The sequence below is a fragment of the Eschrichtius robustus genome, chromosome 13 (genome assembly GCF_028021215.1).
Source record: "Eschrichtius robustus isolate mEscRob2 chromosome 13, mEscRob2.pri, whole genome shotgun sequence".
Taxonomy (NCBI): Eukaryota; Metazoa; Chordata; class Mammalia; order Artiodactyla; family Eschrichtiidae; genus Eschrichtius; species Eschrichtius robustus.
In genome coordinates, this window is record NC_090836.1 from 63,120,142 (window position 1) to 63,140,370 (window position 20,229).

A 20,229-nucleotide genomic window follows, 5' to 3' on the forward strand; every position below is an offset into this window, starting at 1 on the left:
GGAACAGGAGGATAGAAAGCCCAGAGATAAACCCACGCACATATGGTCAACTAATCTATGACAAAGGAGGCAAGGATATACAATGGAGAAAAGACAGTCTCTTCAATAAGTGGTGCTGGGAAAACTGGACAGCTACATGTAAAAGAATGAAGTTAGAAGACTCCCTAACACCATACACAAAAATAAACTCAAAATGGATTAGAGACCTAAATGTAACACCAGGTGCTATAAAACTCTTAGAGGAAAACATAGGAAGAACACTCTTTGACATAAATCACAACAAGATCTTTTTTGATCCACCTCCTAGAGTAATGGAAATAAAAACAAAAATAAACAAATGGGACCTAATGAAACTTAAAAGCTTTTGCACAGCAAAGGAAACCATAAACAAGACGAAAAGACAACCCTCCAAATGGGAGAAAATATTTGCAAATGAATCATCGGACAAAGAATTAATCTCCAAAATATATAAACATCTCATGCATCTCAATATTTGAAGAAACAAACAACCCAATCCAGAAATGGGCAGAAGACCTAAATAGACATTTCTACAAAGAAGACATACAGATGGCCAAGAAGCACGTGAAAAGCTGCTCAACATCACTAATTATTAGAGAAATGCAAATCAAAACTACAATGAGGTATCACCTCACACCAGTTCAAATGGGCATCATCAGAAAATCTACAAACAACAAATGCTGGAGAGGGTGTGGAGAAAAGGGAACCCTCTTGCACTGTTGGTGGGAATGTAAATTGATACAGCCACTATGGAGAACAGTATGGAGGTTCCTTAAAAAACTAAAAATAGAATTACCATATGACCCAGCAATCCCACTACTGGGCATATACCCAGAGAAAACCATAATTCAAAAAGACACATGCACCCCTATGTTCATTGCAGCACTATTCACAATAGCCAGGTCCTGGAAGCAACCTAAATGCCCATCAACAGATGAATGGATAAAGAAGATGTGGTGCATATATACAATGGAATATTACTCAGCCATAAAAAGGAACGAAATTGGGTCATTTGTAGAGACATGGATGGACCTAGAGAGTGTCATACAGAGTGAAGTAAGTCAGAAAGAGAAAAAACAAATATCGTATATTAATGCATATATGGGGAACCTAGAAAATGGTACAGATGAACTGGTTTGCAGAGCAGAAATCAAGACACAGAAGTAGAGAACAAACATATGGACACCAAGGGGGGAAGTGGCAGGGGGTGGGTGTGGTGGTGTGTTGAATTGGGAGATTGGGATTGACATGTGTACACTGATGTGTATAAAATGGATGACTAATAAGAAAATAAATAAATTAATAAATAAACATTTTAAAAATTAATTAATTAATTTTTACAAAAGATATATACTGAAAAGCACTATGGATAAATCAAAGTAGAATTCTAAATAATGTTCAGGTAATTCACAGGAAGTCAGGAAAAATAAAACAGGAATGAAAAAGAGAGGGAGCAAATAAAAAATAAACAATAAAATAGTAGACATGCTTGAATATATATCAATAAGGGTATTAAATGTAAATAGTTAAATACATAAATTAAAATAACAGAGATTGGCTGAGTGGATTAAAAACAAACATCTAAACTTTACACCTTATAATACAAAAATTAACACTAAATGAATCACATTAATTAAATGCAAAACATAAAACTGTAAGACTTTTAGAAGAAAAGTGGAAAAACTCCTCAGAATCTACAGCTAGATGGGGCTTCCTAATATGTTTGATTACTTTGATTACATATGACACCAAAATCACAAACTATAAAAGAAAAAGTCATAAATTGAACCTCATAAAATTAAATCCTTCTGCTCTTTAAAATACCCTGCTAAGAGATGAAAAGACAGCTACAGGCTAGGAGAAAATACATACAACAAACAGTGTGGATGGATCTCAAGGGAATTATGCTGAGTGAAAAAAGCCAACCTCAAAATGGTTACATACTGTAGGATTCTGTCTATATAATATTTTTTAGGTGACAAAATTATAGAAATGGAGAACGTATTAGTGATTGCCAGGGATTAGGAATAGGGTGGGGGAGTGAGTGAGCATGACTTTAAAGGGTTAGCATGAGGGATAATTGTGGTGATGAAAGAGTTATATATCTTGATTGTGGGATGGTTACTTCAATTTACATATGTGATAAAATTGCATGAAAACACACACACACACACACACACACACACACAAATGAATGCATGTAAAACTATTGAAATCTTAAGGTCTGTTGATTGTACCAATGTCAATTTCTTGATTTTGGCATTGTGCTATATTTACATAAACATTACCAATCCAGAAACTGTGTGACATTTACACAGGACATCTGTGTACTATTTTTTTTAACCTCTTGTGAATCTACAATTAATTTAAAATAAAAATATTTTTTAAAAATCATCTTGCCAATAATACCTATACTAAGACTAAACTATACCTATACTTTTGTCAAAAATTATTTCTAGACTCTGTTTTGTTCAATTGGGCTATTTGTCTACCCTCCTGCCAATATTGCAATGTCTTAATGTAGCTTTATGATGCCTTGATGTCTGGTGGAGTAAGTCCTCTAGCTTTGTTTTACTTTTTAAAGGTTGCCTTAGCTATTGTTTCTTCTTTGAATTTCCATATAAATCTTATAATCAATTTGCACCCCCCTAAAAAACCTACTTAGATTTTCATTAGGAATGTATTCAAATCAAGACCAATATTTTTTACAATATGGAATCTTTCAGCACATGAACATTTAATATCTCTCCATTTATTTAAGTCTTTTAAAATTTCTCTTAGTGATGTTTTATAGTTTTCAGTATAGAGATAGTTTTTATATCATTTATTAGATTTAATTATATATATTTGATATTTTTGAAGCTATTGGTTTCTGGAGTGTAAATGGAAATACAATTTTGTATCTATTCCTGGTATCTGACAACTTTGATAATTTTACTTATTTCTAATAGTTTCGTTTGTGTATTCATTTGAATTTTCTAACCCAGTCATGTCATCTGTGAATAATGAGAGATTCCAATCATTATACGTTTTATATCTTTTGTCATATATTTATAGCTCCCTATTTTATTATACTACCTAACCTCCAGAACAATTTTAAGCAGAAATAATTAGACACCTTGTTTCATTCTCAATCTTAGGGGAAAGCTTTCAATATTTTACCACTATACATTAATGCTTATTGTAGGGTTTTGATTTTCTTTTGTAGATACTCTTGATCAAATTAAGGAAATTCTATTCTTAGTGTGCTAAGAGGCTTTTTCTACTTTTAATTATAAATGGGTTCTCATGATTTACTTATGATACATTTGCGTAACCTTCTGAATTACTAGACTGTGAACTCTGACTTATTTAAATCACATTCAAATATATTTGTTGAGTGTCTCTACCGTACCAGGCCATCTGCTAGGTACTGGAAATACAAAAATGAACTGTCATAGAGTGGGTACTAAATAAGTGCTTCTGAAACAGAACTAAAGAGAAATGACTCACTGTGAACATAATAAATACCAAAGAAAAACTATATTTCATTAAATAATAAATTTAAATAAAATTAATTTATTACAATCATTAGAATAACTTTAATCTGAACAAATATGCACAATTCAATGTAAATTATTTTTATCTTTCAGAGTTGGGATGAAGGTTTAGCGAAGACTGCTAAAGCATGGGCGAACAAGTGCAAATTCGGACACAACCCCTGTTTATCAAAATCATATCAATGCCATCCAACATTTCAATTTGTTGGAGAAAATATCTGGTTAGGTGCATTAATTATATTTACACCAAAATCTGCTGTTGACTTTTGGTATAATGAAACTGAATTTTATGATTTTAATCGTCTATCATGTTCCAAAACTTGTGGTCATTATACACAGGTAAGTATTTCAGATTTTATTGATTAGTTCTTATGTATGCATAATTCAATCACAAGACAATTTTTTAGCATTTTCTTTAGCGTTTCTTTTGTGTATCTGAAAAACTCACCCTCATTTGGAAGATTTTCACTGGGAATAGAATTCTATGTAGTGAGGTTTTTTTTTTCTTTAACTTTAAAATCTTACTCCACTGTCATCTCACTTGCCCTATTTCCAACAAGAAATCTACTGTAATCCTTTTATTTATTCCCCTGTATGTAATGTGTCTTTTTTCTCTGACTGCCTTTAAATTTTTTCCTTCATTACAGGTCTCAAGCAATTTCATAATAATGAAACTATTCTTCTTTTCACGTCGGGTAAATTTTATTATATTCCCAACTTTGTAAATCTTGCCCTGTTGGACGCTGGATTTCTTAATATACCTATAAATATTCTTAACTGTCTTCTGGGATGTAGTTATCTGGAATTTGTTTGTCCCTTTTGGTTCCTGCTTTTAAAATATGTTAGATGGAATTAAAGCAGTATTTAGTCTAGGGCTAATTCTCTCTCACCAATGAGGCAAGATTCTTCTACCGGATGCCCCAGAAATGATTAAATTTTCCAGCCTGGCCAGTTGGGAACAGGCCCACTATCCCTATTCCTGGCCCTGTGTAAGCCTCTGTATTCTTTCCTCTAGTTTTTATAGGTGATTCTTTTCCAAGCCTGGGGTAGTTTTCACACATGCATGCTCTGATTAGTGCTCTGCTGAACTGTTGACGAGTACCCCCTAGAGACCTCCACAGTTGTGTCACTTAGAAGATTTTCACCTCTCCCCTACTCCTGCTTCCTTGGTCTCCCCAGACCCTCAGCTCTGTCTCTCAACTATGTGACTCCATCAAGCTTCTCCTGACTTCTCCACCATCTCCACCCCCAGACACAGCCTGGAAACTCACTCAGTACAATAAACTGAGACAGTTGTACAGCTCGCATCTTTTCCCTCCAACTCTCGGGAACATTATCCATTGTTGCCTGGTGTCCAGTACCTTGAAAAACATTATTTCTTATAATTTTTCCAATCTTTTGGTTGCTTTGGGTGGGAGTTTTTGGTAAGAAGAGGAAGTCACTTTTTAGCTAACCTAATCCTCGACATGGCACTGAGCTCTTAGAAAGGTCCATTTAAGCAACAGAAAGAGCTAACTTTATTCTCCAAACTGACTCATCTGCATAAGTCGAATGAACATATAGTGTCTTAAAGCAAGTCATTTTAATCAGAAATTAGCAGTTTCTATGCTCCCCTTCTAATCATTCTTTGTCCAATAACAGAATACTATAAGTGTAGAAATCCTTCTCAAGATAGATGTCGTTTGCAAAGAACATGGTTTGGCTTCTGCTAGGAAAACTGAGAGAAGGGAATCACACCTCATGGGCTAATTTACACATATGCTTAAATCATTAGGAATTGGTGCATTCTTCCTATTGGTTCAACAACTATATCTTGCTTAATTTTCTAAACAAAATGAGCTAAAATTTCTTGCATTTACCATTTGCAGATAGTCATGTTGAAGTTGCAACCAATGTTCGTATTAATGTTAAATCTAGTCACTTTAATGAAAGCAGTACATTCAAACCTATACATAGTATTTATTTTTACCATTCCCAAAGCCAAAAAAGGATCAATTTAAATATATTAAGCAAATAAAATTTCACAGTGTAATCAGTTGTTCATGAACCAAATTTTTAAACATGATTAAGTTAAAATATATGTACTTGCAGTCATATAGTTTATCAACTTTCTAAAACATTCAAAAGGAAAATGATCTTTCAAGGATCCAGCTTAATCTCATTATATTAGGTGGGAAATGAGCTCAGAATTGATCTGTCACTCTCCGAAGACACACACATGGTTAAAAGCAAAACTCATCTATTAGTTCTCAGTTCACTGTGCTTTTTATTGCACTTTGCTGCCTCTCAGGCAATCAAAGGGCATTAAAATATATTTTCAAAACTGTTGATTCTGGCTACACCCCGGCCCTCGAAAATAGTGACTAATACATTGGTTTATAAAATATGTTAGTATATTTTGTTAATTGAATTGTAAAATAAATGAGTTCAGAAAATTCATTTATGTTGTCAAAATCAACCTTCCTTAGATTATTTTGTTTTCCAAATGGATTAGATCAGTATTTTTCCCTTTGTTCATCTGGGAAGTAGAGAAAATTTTTCCTTCTGTCATGTCACAAAGGAATAGTTATGTACTTCACTTCTTTATCTCTCTCCCCATGGCTAATTTTCCATAGGAGTCTTCTTCCTTTCAAATAACTTTGCTATTCTTTGCAAATAGACAAAAATTAAGATTCACCATCCCTATGGCAGGCATTTTTTTTTTTTGCAATAAGCTCAGTATGTTCTTAATCTCTATCCCTACCTGTCTCTTGTGATTTGACAAAGGTAAGAATATGGTTAAGACCACAAAATTTAAAATGTGGTCATAAATTTAGTAGAATTTTTCTGAGAAAAAGAAATAAAAGTTAATTATTGTTTTCATTTATAATCTGGTTTTAATGCTCTTTGTATGATATACCCATGGAGAAAATAAAAATATATTTCATAAATCATCTAGAAGAAATTATGATTTTGGCTATATATTATAGCCTCCTCTTGATTTATGAGAATTATCAGTGAGGAAAGACTAGTTAGGTAGCCCTCATGAATGCAGCCTTAACAAAATAATTGTTTTAAACTAAATATTAGAAATTAAGAAAAAAATAATCAATAAATATTTATGTATATTCATTTTTTGTAGCATGACAAAGATTATACCTGTTCCCATAATGCACTGTTTGTGTAGAGTTGTTTTGCATATTTTATTTTAAAATTCCTTTCTTTATAGGTAGTTTGGGCCAATTCATATAAAGTTGGTTGTGCAATTACAATTTGTCCTAAACTTGGGAGACCTGACACTGCAATATTTGTATGTGACTATGGACCTACGTAAGTTATTTTGCTATTAAAAATATTTTAAATTGAAATATATGTTAAGTATTGCTTCTAAAAATAGGATCTTATACTAAAGAGACAAGTATATTTTTTATAAGTGGAGTCTCCCTCTATAATGCTAAGCAGAAGAAATAAATGAAATAAAAGTTAGTAAGAGAATGTGTGAAAAATTATGCCTGTCATGAATTATTTAATCTTGAGAGGGAAAATGATGGAGATCATTTGTTAAGTAAAAAAAAACAAAAAAAAGATAATATAAAATACATTGTCACAATAATATTTAAATACTAGAATACAAAATAGGTTGGCAGATGTGAATATAATATAATATAATATAATATAATATAATTTGAATGGGTAAATGATTGAGAATGATGGTGAAAAGCACATTCTTCTAAGAAAAGAATACTATAAATTTTTGACTGCCTTGCTGGTAATTGCATATCTAGATGAAATATAACAAAAGTCTAATGGGAGTCTCCAAAAATGAAATTCTGGAACTCAAATCCCAATATATCTGTACAAGGAAGATTAAATCAGTTAATAATCCAACTCTTTAACAAACAAACATGTAAAAATAAAATGTAGAAAAGATGAAAACATTGGCAAAGAATAAATATACAGATTTGGCAAAAGGGACTTGACATATGTCGAAATTGCTATGGAGAGGTACAAATGTGTATATCTCTTTCTGTATTTTCTTTCATTTCCTCTCAGTCAGAAGTAAAACCAAGAATGACAAATATATAGTCTAAAAGCTTGGGGCAGAGTACAATTTTTATAAATAGCAGAGAAATTGTAGAACACTTATTTATTACCATCCAAAGTAGAATACACAGAGGAAAAAAAGAATCCAAAAGAGATAAAAAGAGAATCCAAAAAGAGATAAAAAGAACTGTGAGATAACTTTAGAGGGAATTGATTTCCTGAATGAGGCAGGGATAGAAAAATATTTGAAGAAATATGGCCCAAAACTTTGTATGCTTAAGGAAAATTATAAACTCGCAGAACCAAGAAACCTAACAAGCCCCAATCACAAGAAACATGAAGTAAACTACACCAACTCACCTTATAATCAAACATTTCAAAACCAGTAATAAAGAGAAAATCTTAAAGGTAACCAGAAAACAAAGACATGTTACATACATACAGAAGAACAAAGATAAGGATGACAGCAGATTTCTCACTTGAAACAATGCAAGAGAGAAGACAACCATATCTTTAAATACTGAAAGAGAAAAAAAAACCAAACTGTTGACCAAGAATTCTATTTCCTGTGAAAATATTTTTCAAAAATAAAAGATAATTGTTTAATCAAAGATAATAGAAATGTATTGTGAGGGTTATAATAGATGTAAAGTTAAAACCTATGATAATAATAGCATAAAGGCTGAGAGGGGAAAATGTAAGTGTATTACCTTAAGGTTCTTCTACTCAGTGTTAAGTGGAATAATTTAACTTGAATGGGATAAGTAAAAGATGCATACTATAAACCCTAAAGTTACTACTAAAATAACAAAAGCAACAGTAATAGCAAATAAGCCAACAAAGCAGGTAAAATTAAATCTTAAAAAAATATTCAATTAATCCAAAGGAAGACAGAAAAAGAAAAAGGGAACAAAGGGCTAATGGGACAAATAGAATAAGATTTGATAGCCTTAACTCTATGTCAATAATCCCATCAAATGTAAATACCCAAATAAAGAGGCAGAGATTGGAAGATTGGATAAAAAATCAAGAACCAAGGGACTTCCCTGGCTGTCCAGAGGTTAAGACTTTGCCTTCCAATGCAGGGGGTGTGGGTTCAATCCCTGGTCAGGGAGCTAAGATCCCATATGCCTCATGGCCAAAAAACCAAAACATAAAAAAACAGAAGCAATATTGTAACAAATTCAATAAAGACTTTTAGAAAACTGGTCCACATCAAAAAAAAATCTTTAAAAAAAAAAAAGAACAAATTATATGCTTCCTACAAGAAGAATATTTTAATTAAAAGACACAAATAGATTAAAAGTAAAAGAATGGGAAAAGGTTTACTATGCTAACATTCATCAAAAGAAAGTGGCAGGGTCTATGTTAATATCAGATAATGTAGATTTTATAGCAAAGAATATTACCAAGGATAAAGAAGGTTATTTCAAAATAATAATGGAATTAAATAATCAAGAGGCAACTAGGAGGAAATGGAAAAATTCCTCAAGAAACACAAATTACAACGGAGAAATAAAATGAAAACTACAGAGCAATATCTCTTTTTTTAATCTGTGCAGAAGTAATTTAATTATTTTTATAGAAGTATAGTTGATTTACAATGTTGTGTTAGTTTCAGGTGTACAGCACAGTGATTCAGAGATATATATATATATATATATATATATGAATATATATATATTCTTTTTCAGATTATTTTCCCATATAGGTTATTACAAAATAATGAGTATAGTTCCCTGTGCTATACAGTAGGTCCTTGTTGTTTTATCTATTTTACATATAGTACTGTGTATATGTTACTCCCAAATTCCTAATTTATCCTTCTCCTCACATTTCCCCTTTGGTAACCATAAGTTTGTTTTCTACATCTGTGAATCTGTTTCTGTTTTGTAAATAAGTTCATCTGTATCATCTTTTTAGATTCCACATATAAGTGACATCATACGATATTTGTCTTTCTCTGTCTGACTTACTTCACTTAGTATGATAATCTCTATGTCCATCCATGTTGCTGCAAATGGCATTATTTCATTCTTTTTTATGGCTGAGTAGTATTCCATTGTATCTATATATATCACACCTTCTTTATCCATTCATCTGTTGATGAACATTTAGGTTGCGTCCATGTCTTGGCTATTGTAAACAGTGCTACAATGAACACTGGGGTGCATGTATCTTTTTTTTAATATTTTATTTATTTATTTATTTGGTTGCACCGGGTCTTAGTTGCAGCAGGCGGGCTCCTTAGTTGTGTCTCCTTAGTAGGCTCCTTAGTTGTGGCATGTGAACTCTTAGTTGTGGCATGCATGTGGGATCTAGTTCCCTGATCAGGGATCGAACCCGGGCCTCCTGCATTCGGAGCACGGAGTCTTAACCACTGCGCCACCAGGGAAGTCCCTGCATGTGTCTTTTTGAATTATGGTTTTCTCCGGATATATGAACAGGAGTGGGATTGCAGGATCGTATGGTAGCTCTATTTTTAGTTCTTTAAGGAACCTCCATACTGTTCTCTATAGTGGTTGTACCAATTTGCATTCCCACCAACAGTGTAGGAAGCTTCCCTTTTTTCCACACCCTCTCCAGCATTTATTGTTTGTAGACATTTTGCTGATGGCCATTCTGACTGGTGTGAAGTGATACCTCATTGCAGTTTTGATTTGCATTTCTCTAATAATTAGTGATATTGAGCATCTTTTCATGTGCCTGTTGCCATCTGCATGTCTTCTTTGGAGAAATGCCTATTCAGATCTTCTGCAGTATCTCTTATAACATAGGTACAAAGATTCTAAACAAAATTTAGCAACTGAACCCAATAGAGTAAAAGCATAATATATCTTGTCCAAATGGATTTTGTTCCAGTAATTTAGGGCTGTTTTAATATTCTAAAATCAATGTAACTCATCATATTAATCAACCTATAAATAAAGATTATACCATCATCTCAATAGATTGAGAAAAAGTCAAGCATTCATTCTTGATAAAAGTTCTCAGAAAACTAAAAATACAAGGGAACTTCTTAAACCTAATAAAGCATATCTATGAAAAGCCTACATGTAACATTATACCAGTACTAAAAAATTTTTCTGTAAAGTACTAGACAGTCAGTAAATTAGGCTTTGCATGACACATACATTCTGCTACGTATTCATCTTTGTTTTGTATTGTTTTAAATAACCCCTTAAAAATATATTTAAAAAAAAATTCTTTGCTCACAGACTGCACAAAATCAGAGCACAGGCCAGATACGACCTATGGTTCATACTTTACTGACTGCTGGTCAGTAGGTCTATATAGAAATCCAGTGGAATCTATGAAAACTCTTCTACAACTAAAAAGTAAGTTTAGTAATTTTTCAGGATATAAGATCAACATTCAAAACTTAATTACATGTCCATATACCAGCAATGAACAATCATAAATTGAATTAAAATAAAAATACCGGGCTTCCCTGGTGGCACAGTGGTTGAGAATCTGCCTGCCAATGCAGGGGACACGGGTTCGAGCCCTGGTCTGGGAAGATCCCACATGCCGTGGAGCAACTAGGCCCGTGAGCCACAATTACTGAGCCTGCGCGTCTGGAGCCTGTGCTCCACAACAAGAGAGGCCGCGATAGTGAGAGGCCCGCGCACCGCGATGAAGAGTGGCCCCCACTTGCCGCAACTAGAGAAAGCCCTCGCACAGAAACGAAGACCCAACACAGCCATAAATAAATAAATAATTTTTTAAAAAAAATACCATTTATAATGGCATCAAAAAATATAAATTATCTAGGGATAAATCTGGCAGAAAACATGGAAGACCAATACACTGAAAACTACATAATAGTCACAAGAGAAATTAACAAAGACACAAATAATTAGAGCAATATACCTTATTAATGGATTAAAAGACTCAACATTGTTAAGATATAATTTTTCACTGAACTGATCCATGGATTCAATACAATCCCAATAAAAATTCCCAGCAAGCTTTTGTAGTAGAAATTGACAAACAGATCATAAAATTCATAAGGAAATGCAAATGACTTAGAATAGTCAAAACAACTAGAACAAATTTGAAGTAGCTAACACTATTGTTTTCAAAAATTATTAAAATAAAATAATCATGACATTGTGATATTGATGTAAAGTTAGACAAATAGATCAGTAGAATAGAATACAGAGTCCAGAAATTACCCCACACAGTTGACCACTTATGTTCAACTGATTTTTCACAAATGCACAAAGGCAACACAGTGGAAAAAAGATTTTTCAACAAATGGTGCTGGAACAATCTGTCACCCACATATAAAAAACAAAAGTAAACTTGGATCTACAAAACATACAATCTATGATCTAAATGTGCAAAACATACAATCATAGATCTACATGTAAGCCTAAAACTTTAAAACTTTTTGAAGAAAACATAGATGAAACCTTTGTGACCTTCAGATAGCCAAAGATTTTTTAGCTACCAAACCAAAAGCATGATCCATAAAAGAACAAGTTGATAAGTTGGATTTCATTAAAATTAAAAACGACTGCTATTCAAAGAAACTGGTAAGAGAATGAAAAGACAAGCCACAGAATGGAAGAAATTCTTTTGCAAAACAAAGACCTTACACCAAGAATATAGGAAGAACCCTTAAATATCAATACTTACAAAAACTTAAAACTCAGTTAGAAAAATGGACAAAAGATTAACAAGATATGCAAATGACAATTAAGCCCACGAAAAAATGTTCAAAATCATTAATCATTAGGGAAATACAGTTAATACCACAATGAATACCACCACACAACCATTATAATGGCTAAAGACTGGCCATTCTCACACACTGCTGGTGGGAATATAAAATGCTACAACTACTTTGTAAAAAATATTGTGGCTGTTTCTTAAAAAGTTAAATATGCACCTACCGTATGATCTATTCATTCCACTCCTAGGTATGTATACAAGAAAATGTATGTCCATATAAAGACTTATATATGAATGTTCAAAATGTGCATAGTAACTTTACTAATAATACCCCAAAACTGGAACAACCCAAATGTCCATCAACAGATGAATGAATAAATTGTGGCATATTCTTTAATGGAATACAACTCATATTATTAATGTTTTTCTTTGTGTACTCTAGGTAAGTAACACTTTTTAAAGTCTTCCACAGACACAGAGATGGGAAAAGAAAAAAAGAGGTTTGTTAACATGTATCAGCTTATATTATTGAAAGTCAGGCATAATAGCTGCCAAATCTTTCTGCTACATCATCAAATAGAACTAGATAATGACTATGGTACTGTATTTTAAATTAAACTATAAAACATATGTTTCCATTTGCGATTTAAATTTCCGTTTAAAAAATCAAGAGATAATCATAGTGTTTACAACAAAAACTTTGGCTGTCACATGCATAATTATATTGGGTTCGCATCTAATTTGTGTTCTAGAGAACATTCAAGAATACAACTGCCACAGCGATTGGGGACATCCTGTAAAGAATAATTTTACTAGTTACTTTAATAGTTTAATAATTTCTTTTGTAAAAAAAAAAAATGAAAAACAAACCAAAAAAACAAAAGAAATAAGCATAAAATTGGGACCTAAGTTGTTATTTTTTTCCTTTTCAACATTCATGGTTAGGGACCAAAACAACTTGCATAAATGCATGCACAAAATAGAGAAATTGATAGTTATTTAGCTAATCACTGTTTCTCTTTTTCACAGAGGAAATTATCCAAATATGCCCCCTTACACTAATGGAACACCCTGCTCTCTGTGTGAAGAAGGAGATACTTGCATAAAGAAACTCTGCCGTAAGCAAAAAGGAAACCAAAGAATCATGGCATTCTATTTGGAAAGCAAAGTTTCCAAAAATTCACTACATTTTAAAATTTGGCTCCTCGATTTTATAGAGAAGACAAGATTTGATTGCTGCTATATAATGATATACAATAAATCATTTGTCATAAATGATCATATTTAAATCCAGAGGATCCCTCCCTTCTTCACTGATTATTTTCTCTCTCAGGCTAAAGGACAGGAAGGAGTAAAGCATAACTGATGCAGTTTGCTGCAACACTCAAAATAACTACTGGCTGACATGTTTTTCTTATTTGTATTTGCTTCCCTTTCATCTCTTTTTACTAGTTATTATTAAAATAGTGACTTGCTCAGAAGTAATACATTAATCAATGTCCAGATTAATTGTGGTTTAAAACTAATATGTGTTTCTTCATCATCAGCCTTTTGGTTCTCAGGACAAAGACTTTTTAAGTATAAATATAAATTTTTGATTCTCATAGCAGAAGGGTTCTCAGTACAAAGTTACTTTTTAAGGATAAGCATAAATTCTTAATTGAGGACAGAGTGAAGGAGATGAAGAGAGGAGATAATTTGAAAATTGTGAAAGATGTGTGATGCCATGAAAGAAGACAGACACACTCCAAAAATGTATATTAAATGATTCCATTTATATAAAGTTCAAAACCAGATAAAACTAATCTAGGTTTAGAGTCAGGATAGTGGTTACCTTTGGAGAGGAAAGAGGGGTTAGTGTTTAGAAAAGGGTACCAGAAAGACTTTCTGGACCTATGCTATGGTTATCTAGGTGTGTTCACTTTGTAATAGCTCATCAGTCTTTTCAGTTGTGAGGTATGCATGTTTCCATATTCATGTCATACTTCAATTAAAATATAAATTGCAAGCCTGGTCTCTCTAATATGAGATTTCATTCAAAGTGTTTTAAAAAATAAATTTACTGTATAACTTCTATTGCAAACTACTGTTTTCTTTCTAGACAAAGGGATATAAAGATAACAGTGATACACTCTTTTTTTTTTTTCACTTCCCCTTCCTACCCAGTATCCAGATCACTGCCATTTCTTGCCTGAACTAGTGCAGACTCCCCACTTCTCTTCCCACTCTAATCAAAGCTGTTCTACACACACACACACACACACACACACACAAATTAGATCAAATCACTTCTTTTCTTAAAATTCCTCAACTGCTTCTTATTGCAACTAAAGGAAAATCTGACTCTATTCAATGAGGCCAACAAGCCCAGGTGTGATCTGCCTCTTGCCTCTCTCTCCTACCACATTTTTGGTTAGTCTCCCTTTGACACAGTCAGCTCCATCATCACCATGCTCAAATACTCCAACCTCTTTTTAAAAACTCCAGCATCCAGATCACCTGTGAGCCTGTTTTTAATTTCAAGATTGTTTTTTCTCTTGGTTTTGGTAACATGCTCTGTATCTTGGTATGGGGAATTGTCCTTAAAGATGACCATCAATGATTCCTCCTTCCTCTCCATGCACGCCACTCTTCCCATCAAGAAGTCCAGACTATTTCTCCTCCCCTTGAATACAGACTTGATGTTGTGCCAGTTCTGGACCTAGCCTTTAAGAGACTTGGCAGATTCGGCTTTTGCTCTGTTGAAAGCTGTCCAGCATATCAAGAAATCCATGCTTTCCTGCTGGAGTGGTCACACTGAAAAGGCCCTGGAAGAGGAGAGGTCATCTTTCTGTTTAAACCCCAACTGAGCTCCAGCTAAATGCACCCACATCCTTGAAGCCTGATGACACTAGATACAGCAGAGAAATTTGCCTAGTAGAACCAGCCAACCTGGGTAATTGTGAGAAATAATAATAAGTTGTTACTGTTTTAAAGTTTGTTCCACAGTAGTAGATTGTAGAAACACTTGGTGTGCCTAATAAGTTAAACACCTAACAACATGGTGTGAAACAAAAACATAGAGTTCTACCTTTTCCTCTGCTGAACAGATAGAGTCAGGGTGGTTCACCTTAATCTAAACACAACTTAGTCAAGGCTGGGTTAGAATTTACCTAAGGCGTGTTCTACCTCTGTTTGCTCTGTTCCAAGAGTATAGACTTCGGGGGCTTTCCACTGGGAGACTGGTGTGTTTATTGTTGCCCTTCCCTAGTGGGTTCTGAACTCCAATCCTTATTGCTTTAACACACAGAAATTACTGAAACATCTACTTTGATTTCCAAAGGCTTTCAGCCTAGGTTTTTAGCCTCCTACCCCTCATAGTTTCAGAATTAAACAAATAGCTTGAGGACAAAATGGGCATTTCTTGGGCTTATTTCCTCTACCTTTACCTTCTACCTGGATCTTGAACTACTCAATACTCGAGTTTTATCTCCCTAGTTCTGTAAGGCCAACCAAAGCTCTGCCGGTTTCTCTGTTTCCCAAAAAATGGCCTCTTCCTGGGCAAAGCCCAGTTTTTCAGCCCTAGACCTGGGCCCCAAATCAACAAATGGCCCCAAGGAAAGAGCAACGTTCATAACATCAGCCCACCTCTTCATGGATCTCCTGCTCTGAAATCTGGACCCTCCAGTCTTTGCTGCTTTTGCAGATCTCTGATGCTCTTAAACATTGTTTTTGTTGTATTTTATTTGGATTTTCTAGTTGTGCTTGATGAGAGATTTTGTCCATTACAAACATTTCCATCCTGGAGACTTAGACAGCTGTTGACAGTGGGTCTCCAAGATAGCACCATACAAGCTACCAACGCTACAATAAGCTTTGATACTTGGTAGGAGATAACTTGTTCCTTTTCCAAATTGTTCAGAAACTATTTGGCCATTCTTGGCCCTTTGCTCTTGCAAATTAGTGTTAGGATAAGCTTATCAATGCCACAGAAAACCATGAAATTTTGATTGGAATTACATTGAATTTATAGATAAATTTGGGAAGAAATAACATTTTTACAGCATTGACTATTTCCATTAATAAAGATTGTTTATTTGGGTCTTTTTATACATCTTTTACATTTTGAAATTTTCTCAGTAAGGTCTTGCATCTTAAATTAGATTGCTTGGTAATCTATAGTTGATATTATAAATGGTATTTTTAAATTATATTTCCTAATTGATTTTTTTGCTGATCATAGAAATATAAATGCAAGTTTTGTTCTTTCTTCTAATCTTTATATCAGCTATTTATTTTATTAATATTAATAGTGAACTCTCCAGTGCAGTGTTGAACATAAGCTGTAACAGTAGCACCATTCTCTTATTCCTGACTTTAAAGACAATGTTTGGCCATTATGCATATTTGGTTTAGATTGTTTTTAATTAGTCCTCATTGCCAGGTTATGGAAGTTTTCTCTTTTCCTCATTTTGCTGTGAGCTTTTATCTTGAATAAATGTTTAATTTTACCAGATTTTTTTTCTGCATCTCTTGAAATGATCCCCAATTTTTTTCCTTTAATGTCTTAATGTTGTAAACTACATCAAATGATGTTTTTCTTTTCTTTTTTTTTTTTTGGAAACTGTTTGGAAATAATATTTTGTAACCTTTAAAAAATTACTTGTGCTTTAAATTCCTCTTTGAGTTAATGCAGTTTTTTAAATCGGCCCATTTCACAAATATTTTCAAGTTATTGTAAAGAGGTAGGTACATGATGTTTTTTAAAAATTTTTATAATCTATCTTTTATTATATTTTATATCCTGTTTCCATTTTGTTTATTGTTTCTCTTATTATTTTTTAAAACTTTTTTTGAACTATGATTGACATACAAAAGCTGTATATATATTTAGTGAATACAACTTAACCAGTGAGATTTATATTTTCATATAGATATTGGGAGTTAAGTGATAGCTCAGTAATCTAATTTTAAACTATTCTTTCATTCCCATGATAAACCCAACTTAGTCATGAGGTTTCTTTTATAGATGGCTAAATTCTTGTTAACATTTTACTTGTAATTTTTGCATTTAATTTCAGAATTATGATTGGCCTGTAGTTTTCCTTCTTCATTTCTCCTCATATGATTTTGACTTCAAGGTTGTATTAGCCTCATAAAAGGAGTTGAAAGTTGGGAACATTACTTCTATTAATATTTTGCTTATAGTTTGTGTAAGATTCTCACTTATTTTTTGAATGTTTGGGAGAAATTTTCTGTAAAACTATTTTGTTCTGGTGTGTGTGTGTGTTTGTAAATGTTTAATTACTGATTTAACTTCTTTAAATGTCATGTGATACTCAGGTTTTGGGGGGGGAATTAGCAAATTTTTGTTTTATTCAATTTTTAATGACATTCTCTTATATTTTTATCTCTGCTATATCTGTTGTGTTCCACTTCTTTAAGTCCTATGACTTTTGACTTTTATTGATCAATTTCTATAGAAAGCCAACTTTTATCTTTTTTACTTCCTTTTTGAGGACAGGAGATATAGCACAATGGTTAAATATATAGGCCTTGGAATCAGATGGCTTAACTCAGGAGGTGATTAAGAGGATTAAATATGATAAACCATACAGAGTAACTTGGGCCCCAGAAAAGTAGGTTCTCAATAAATTTTAGCTATTAACAGTTAAGTTCCTCATTATTTTCTATCATTTGAACCTTTTTATCACACTAATCACTCTCTGAAATGATATTTTTTAATCACTTTTATTCATTTATTCAATTTTAAAATTGATGATAGATTTTCTCCCCTTACTCTTCTGTAAGGAAAAGAACTTTATTTTGTTCCCAATCACCATTATATCAAAAGACTAGAATCATGCTCAATACATAGTAGACACACAAAAATGAATAAATGAATAAAAATAAATGAAATAAATAAACTCAATAAACTGCAGAATCCTGGTACCCAAACTCAATATGAAGGAATTATTATCTTTTTCAGGGACTTTAAATGGGTATGACAGAGTGCCAAAAATAAAGTTAACTACTATATATAGTTTTATCTATTTCAGGCCTTTGTGTCTTCAGTATGAGAGATGTTCTAGAAATATTTGTTGACATGGCATCATTGTCAGGGGACATCATACAGATTTTTAAGTAGTGTGGGATTTGCAGAGAAAGCTTTAGTTTTCTTAAATTAAAAAGCCAAGCTAAGTTTCCTAAGTTGATTATCTTATTCAAAAAGCCACAAAAGCAAATGAATGATTTTAATTTGTAATATTATTTTTTTTCTATTTTAGAAAATAAAGAACGTGATAAACCTCGAAGTACGTATCAGAATATTTCAGTATTAATTCAATTACTTCCTCTTCTTGAAACTAAATTGAGCTCTTAACTATTGTTTTTTATTGACAGCATATCCAAATTGGAATCCACCGGGGATAGCACCTCAGCTGATAGCATGTACTCCATTGTACCTGATTTCTGTTTTTCTGAGACTATTTTAATTGTCATTTATGTACAAGGGAAATTCTCAGACATGACAACAAAGGAATAGTTTATGGTTAAATGTAACTCTTATCTGTTTAGTTATTAAAACTTCTAAACTCTTATCTGTTATCTAAATTTAATGTCTGTTTTTAATTCAAAATATGTACTGTAGTATAGAAGAAGGGTAGCAGTTAAAAACAAAAAACTTAAGGAGATTTAAAAAATTTTTACATGTATCAAAAGATTCCTGTTATCTAATATTCTAGATTGTCATTTTAGTTATAGACTTAAAGAATTAAACATTTCAGATATTAAATATTTTCCTTATATGCCAATAGTTCCCTTTAAGAATTCCATCAACATTATTCAGAAACAAAATGTTATTAAGTTTCAAATAGCATGTAATGTTATATTATGGTCATAGTCAATAGTTGGGGAAATGGATGAGAACAGATTAAACTCAAAAGGGAAATCAATTAAATTTTAAACCTTTGAAAGGTAAATGTGTGTTCTAAAATTAAAATCACACTCCTTTAGTATTAAGAGATTTTAATCTCTTTTAGGAGATTTTATTTTAGAATGTACCCTGTATAAAATAACAGGATGCAGGTATACATTTAAAAACCCCGTACAGAATTATCTGTAGTATAGTTAACAACATCTCTACAAACCAAAGAACTGGTGAATTCTGGCATTTCTTTTGTCTGAAGACCAAAAAAAAAAAGATTATTCAATAAATTAAGTTTTTAAAATCGCTTATGTTGAATGGTTGACTCCTATGGACTAAATTATCTAAATCTTTTTCTTCTCAACTAAAGCAACCACCAACTTCCCTCAGCTATAAATATTTAAAATCATAATATTTCTATGACGCAAATGTATTTTTATGATGGTAAAATGTAAATGTGTTTTCAATGTATTTTTAACATGATTGAGAGTTACTTTGTATATACTGCCAAATACCTAGGAATTTCCACATAGTGGAGTGATTGATGTTATTCTTAAAAGAGAAGCCAAGTGATTTTATATTTCAAATCTGCTTGTATTACTCAAGGTTTTCCAGAGAAACAGAACCAACAGGGAAGGGGATGGGGGACACAGGTGAAGAGAGAGAAAGGAGAAATTTTAAGGAATTGGCTCACACGATTGTGGTGGCTAGCAAGTCCAAAATTTGTAGAGCAAGGTGGCAGGATGGAGACTCAAGAGTTGCTGCTGCAGTCGTGAATCTGAAATCTGGGAAATCAGGCAGAATAACTACGTTGCAGTATAAATGCAGAATTCATTCTTCTTCAGGAAATCTGTCTCTGCTCATAAGGCCTTCAACTGATTGGATGCAGCCCACTCACACTGTGGAGGGTAATCTGCTTTACTTAAAGTCAACTAACTGTAAGTGTTGATCACATCTAAAAAATACCTTTACAGCAATATCTACACTAGTGTTTGACCAAATATCAACCATCATAGTCTAGCCACACTGACACATAAAATTAACCATCACACTGCTATTCAGCAT

The 20,229-nt window shown here is 32.8% G+C and overlaps 1 protein-coding gene across 1 annotated transcript in view; it reads left to right on the forward strand.

Annotated features, from left to right (window-relative positions):
• GLIPR1L1 (GLIPR1 like 1) overlaps nt 1–18,739 on the forward strand; it is a 33,717-nt gene extending 14,978 nt beyond the window's left edge. Inside the window, exons 2-6 of the mRNA XM_068560919.1 lie at nt 3,651–3,896; nt 6,766–6,866; nt 13,290–13,378; nt 18,527–18,553; nt 18,642–18,739. Of these exons, the coding sequence (XP_068417020.1) occupies nt 3,651–3,896; nt 6,766–6,866; nt 13,290–13,378; nt 18,527–18,553; nt 18,642–18,733 (555 nt within the window). The 3' untranslated portion in view covers nt 18,734–18,739. The remainder of the gene's footprint in view (nt 1–3,650; nt 3,897–6,765; nt 6,867–13,289; nt 13,379–18,526; nt 18,554–18,641) is intronic.
• Nucleotides 18,740–20,229: the final 1,490 nt, after the last annotated feature.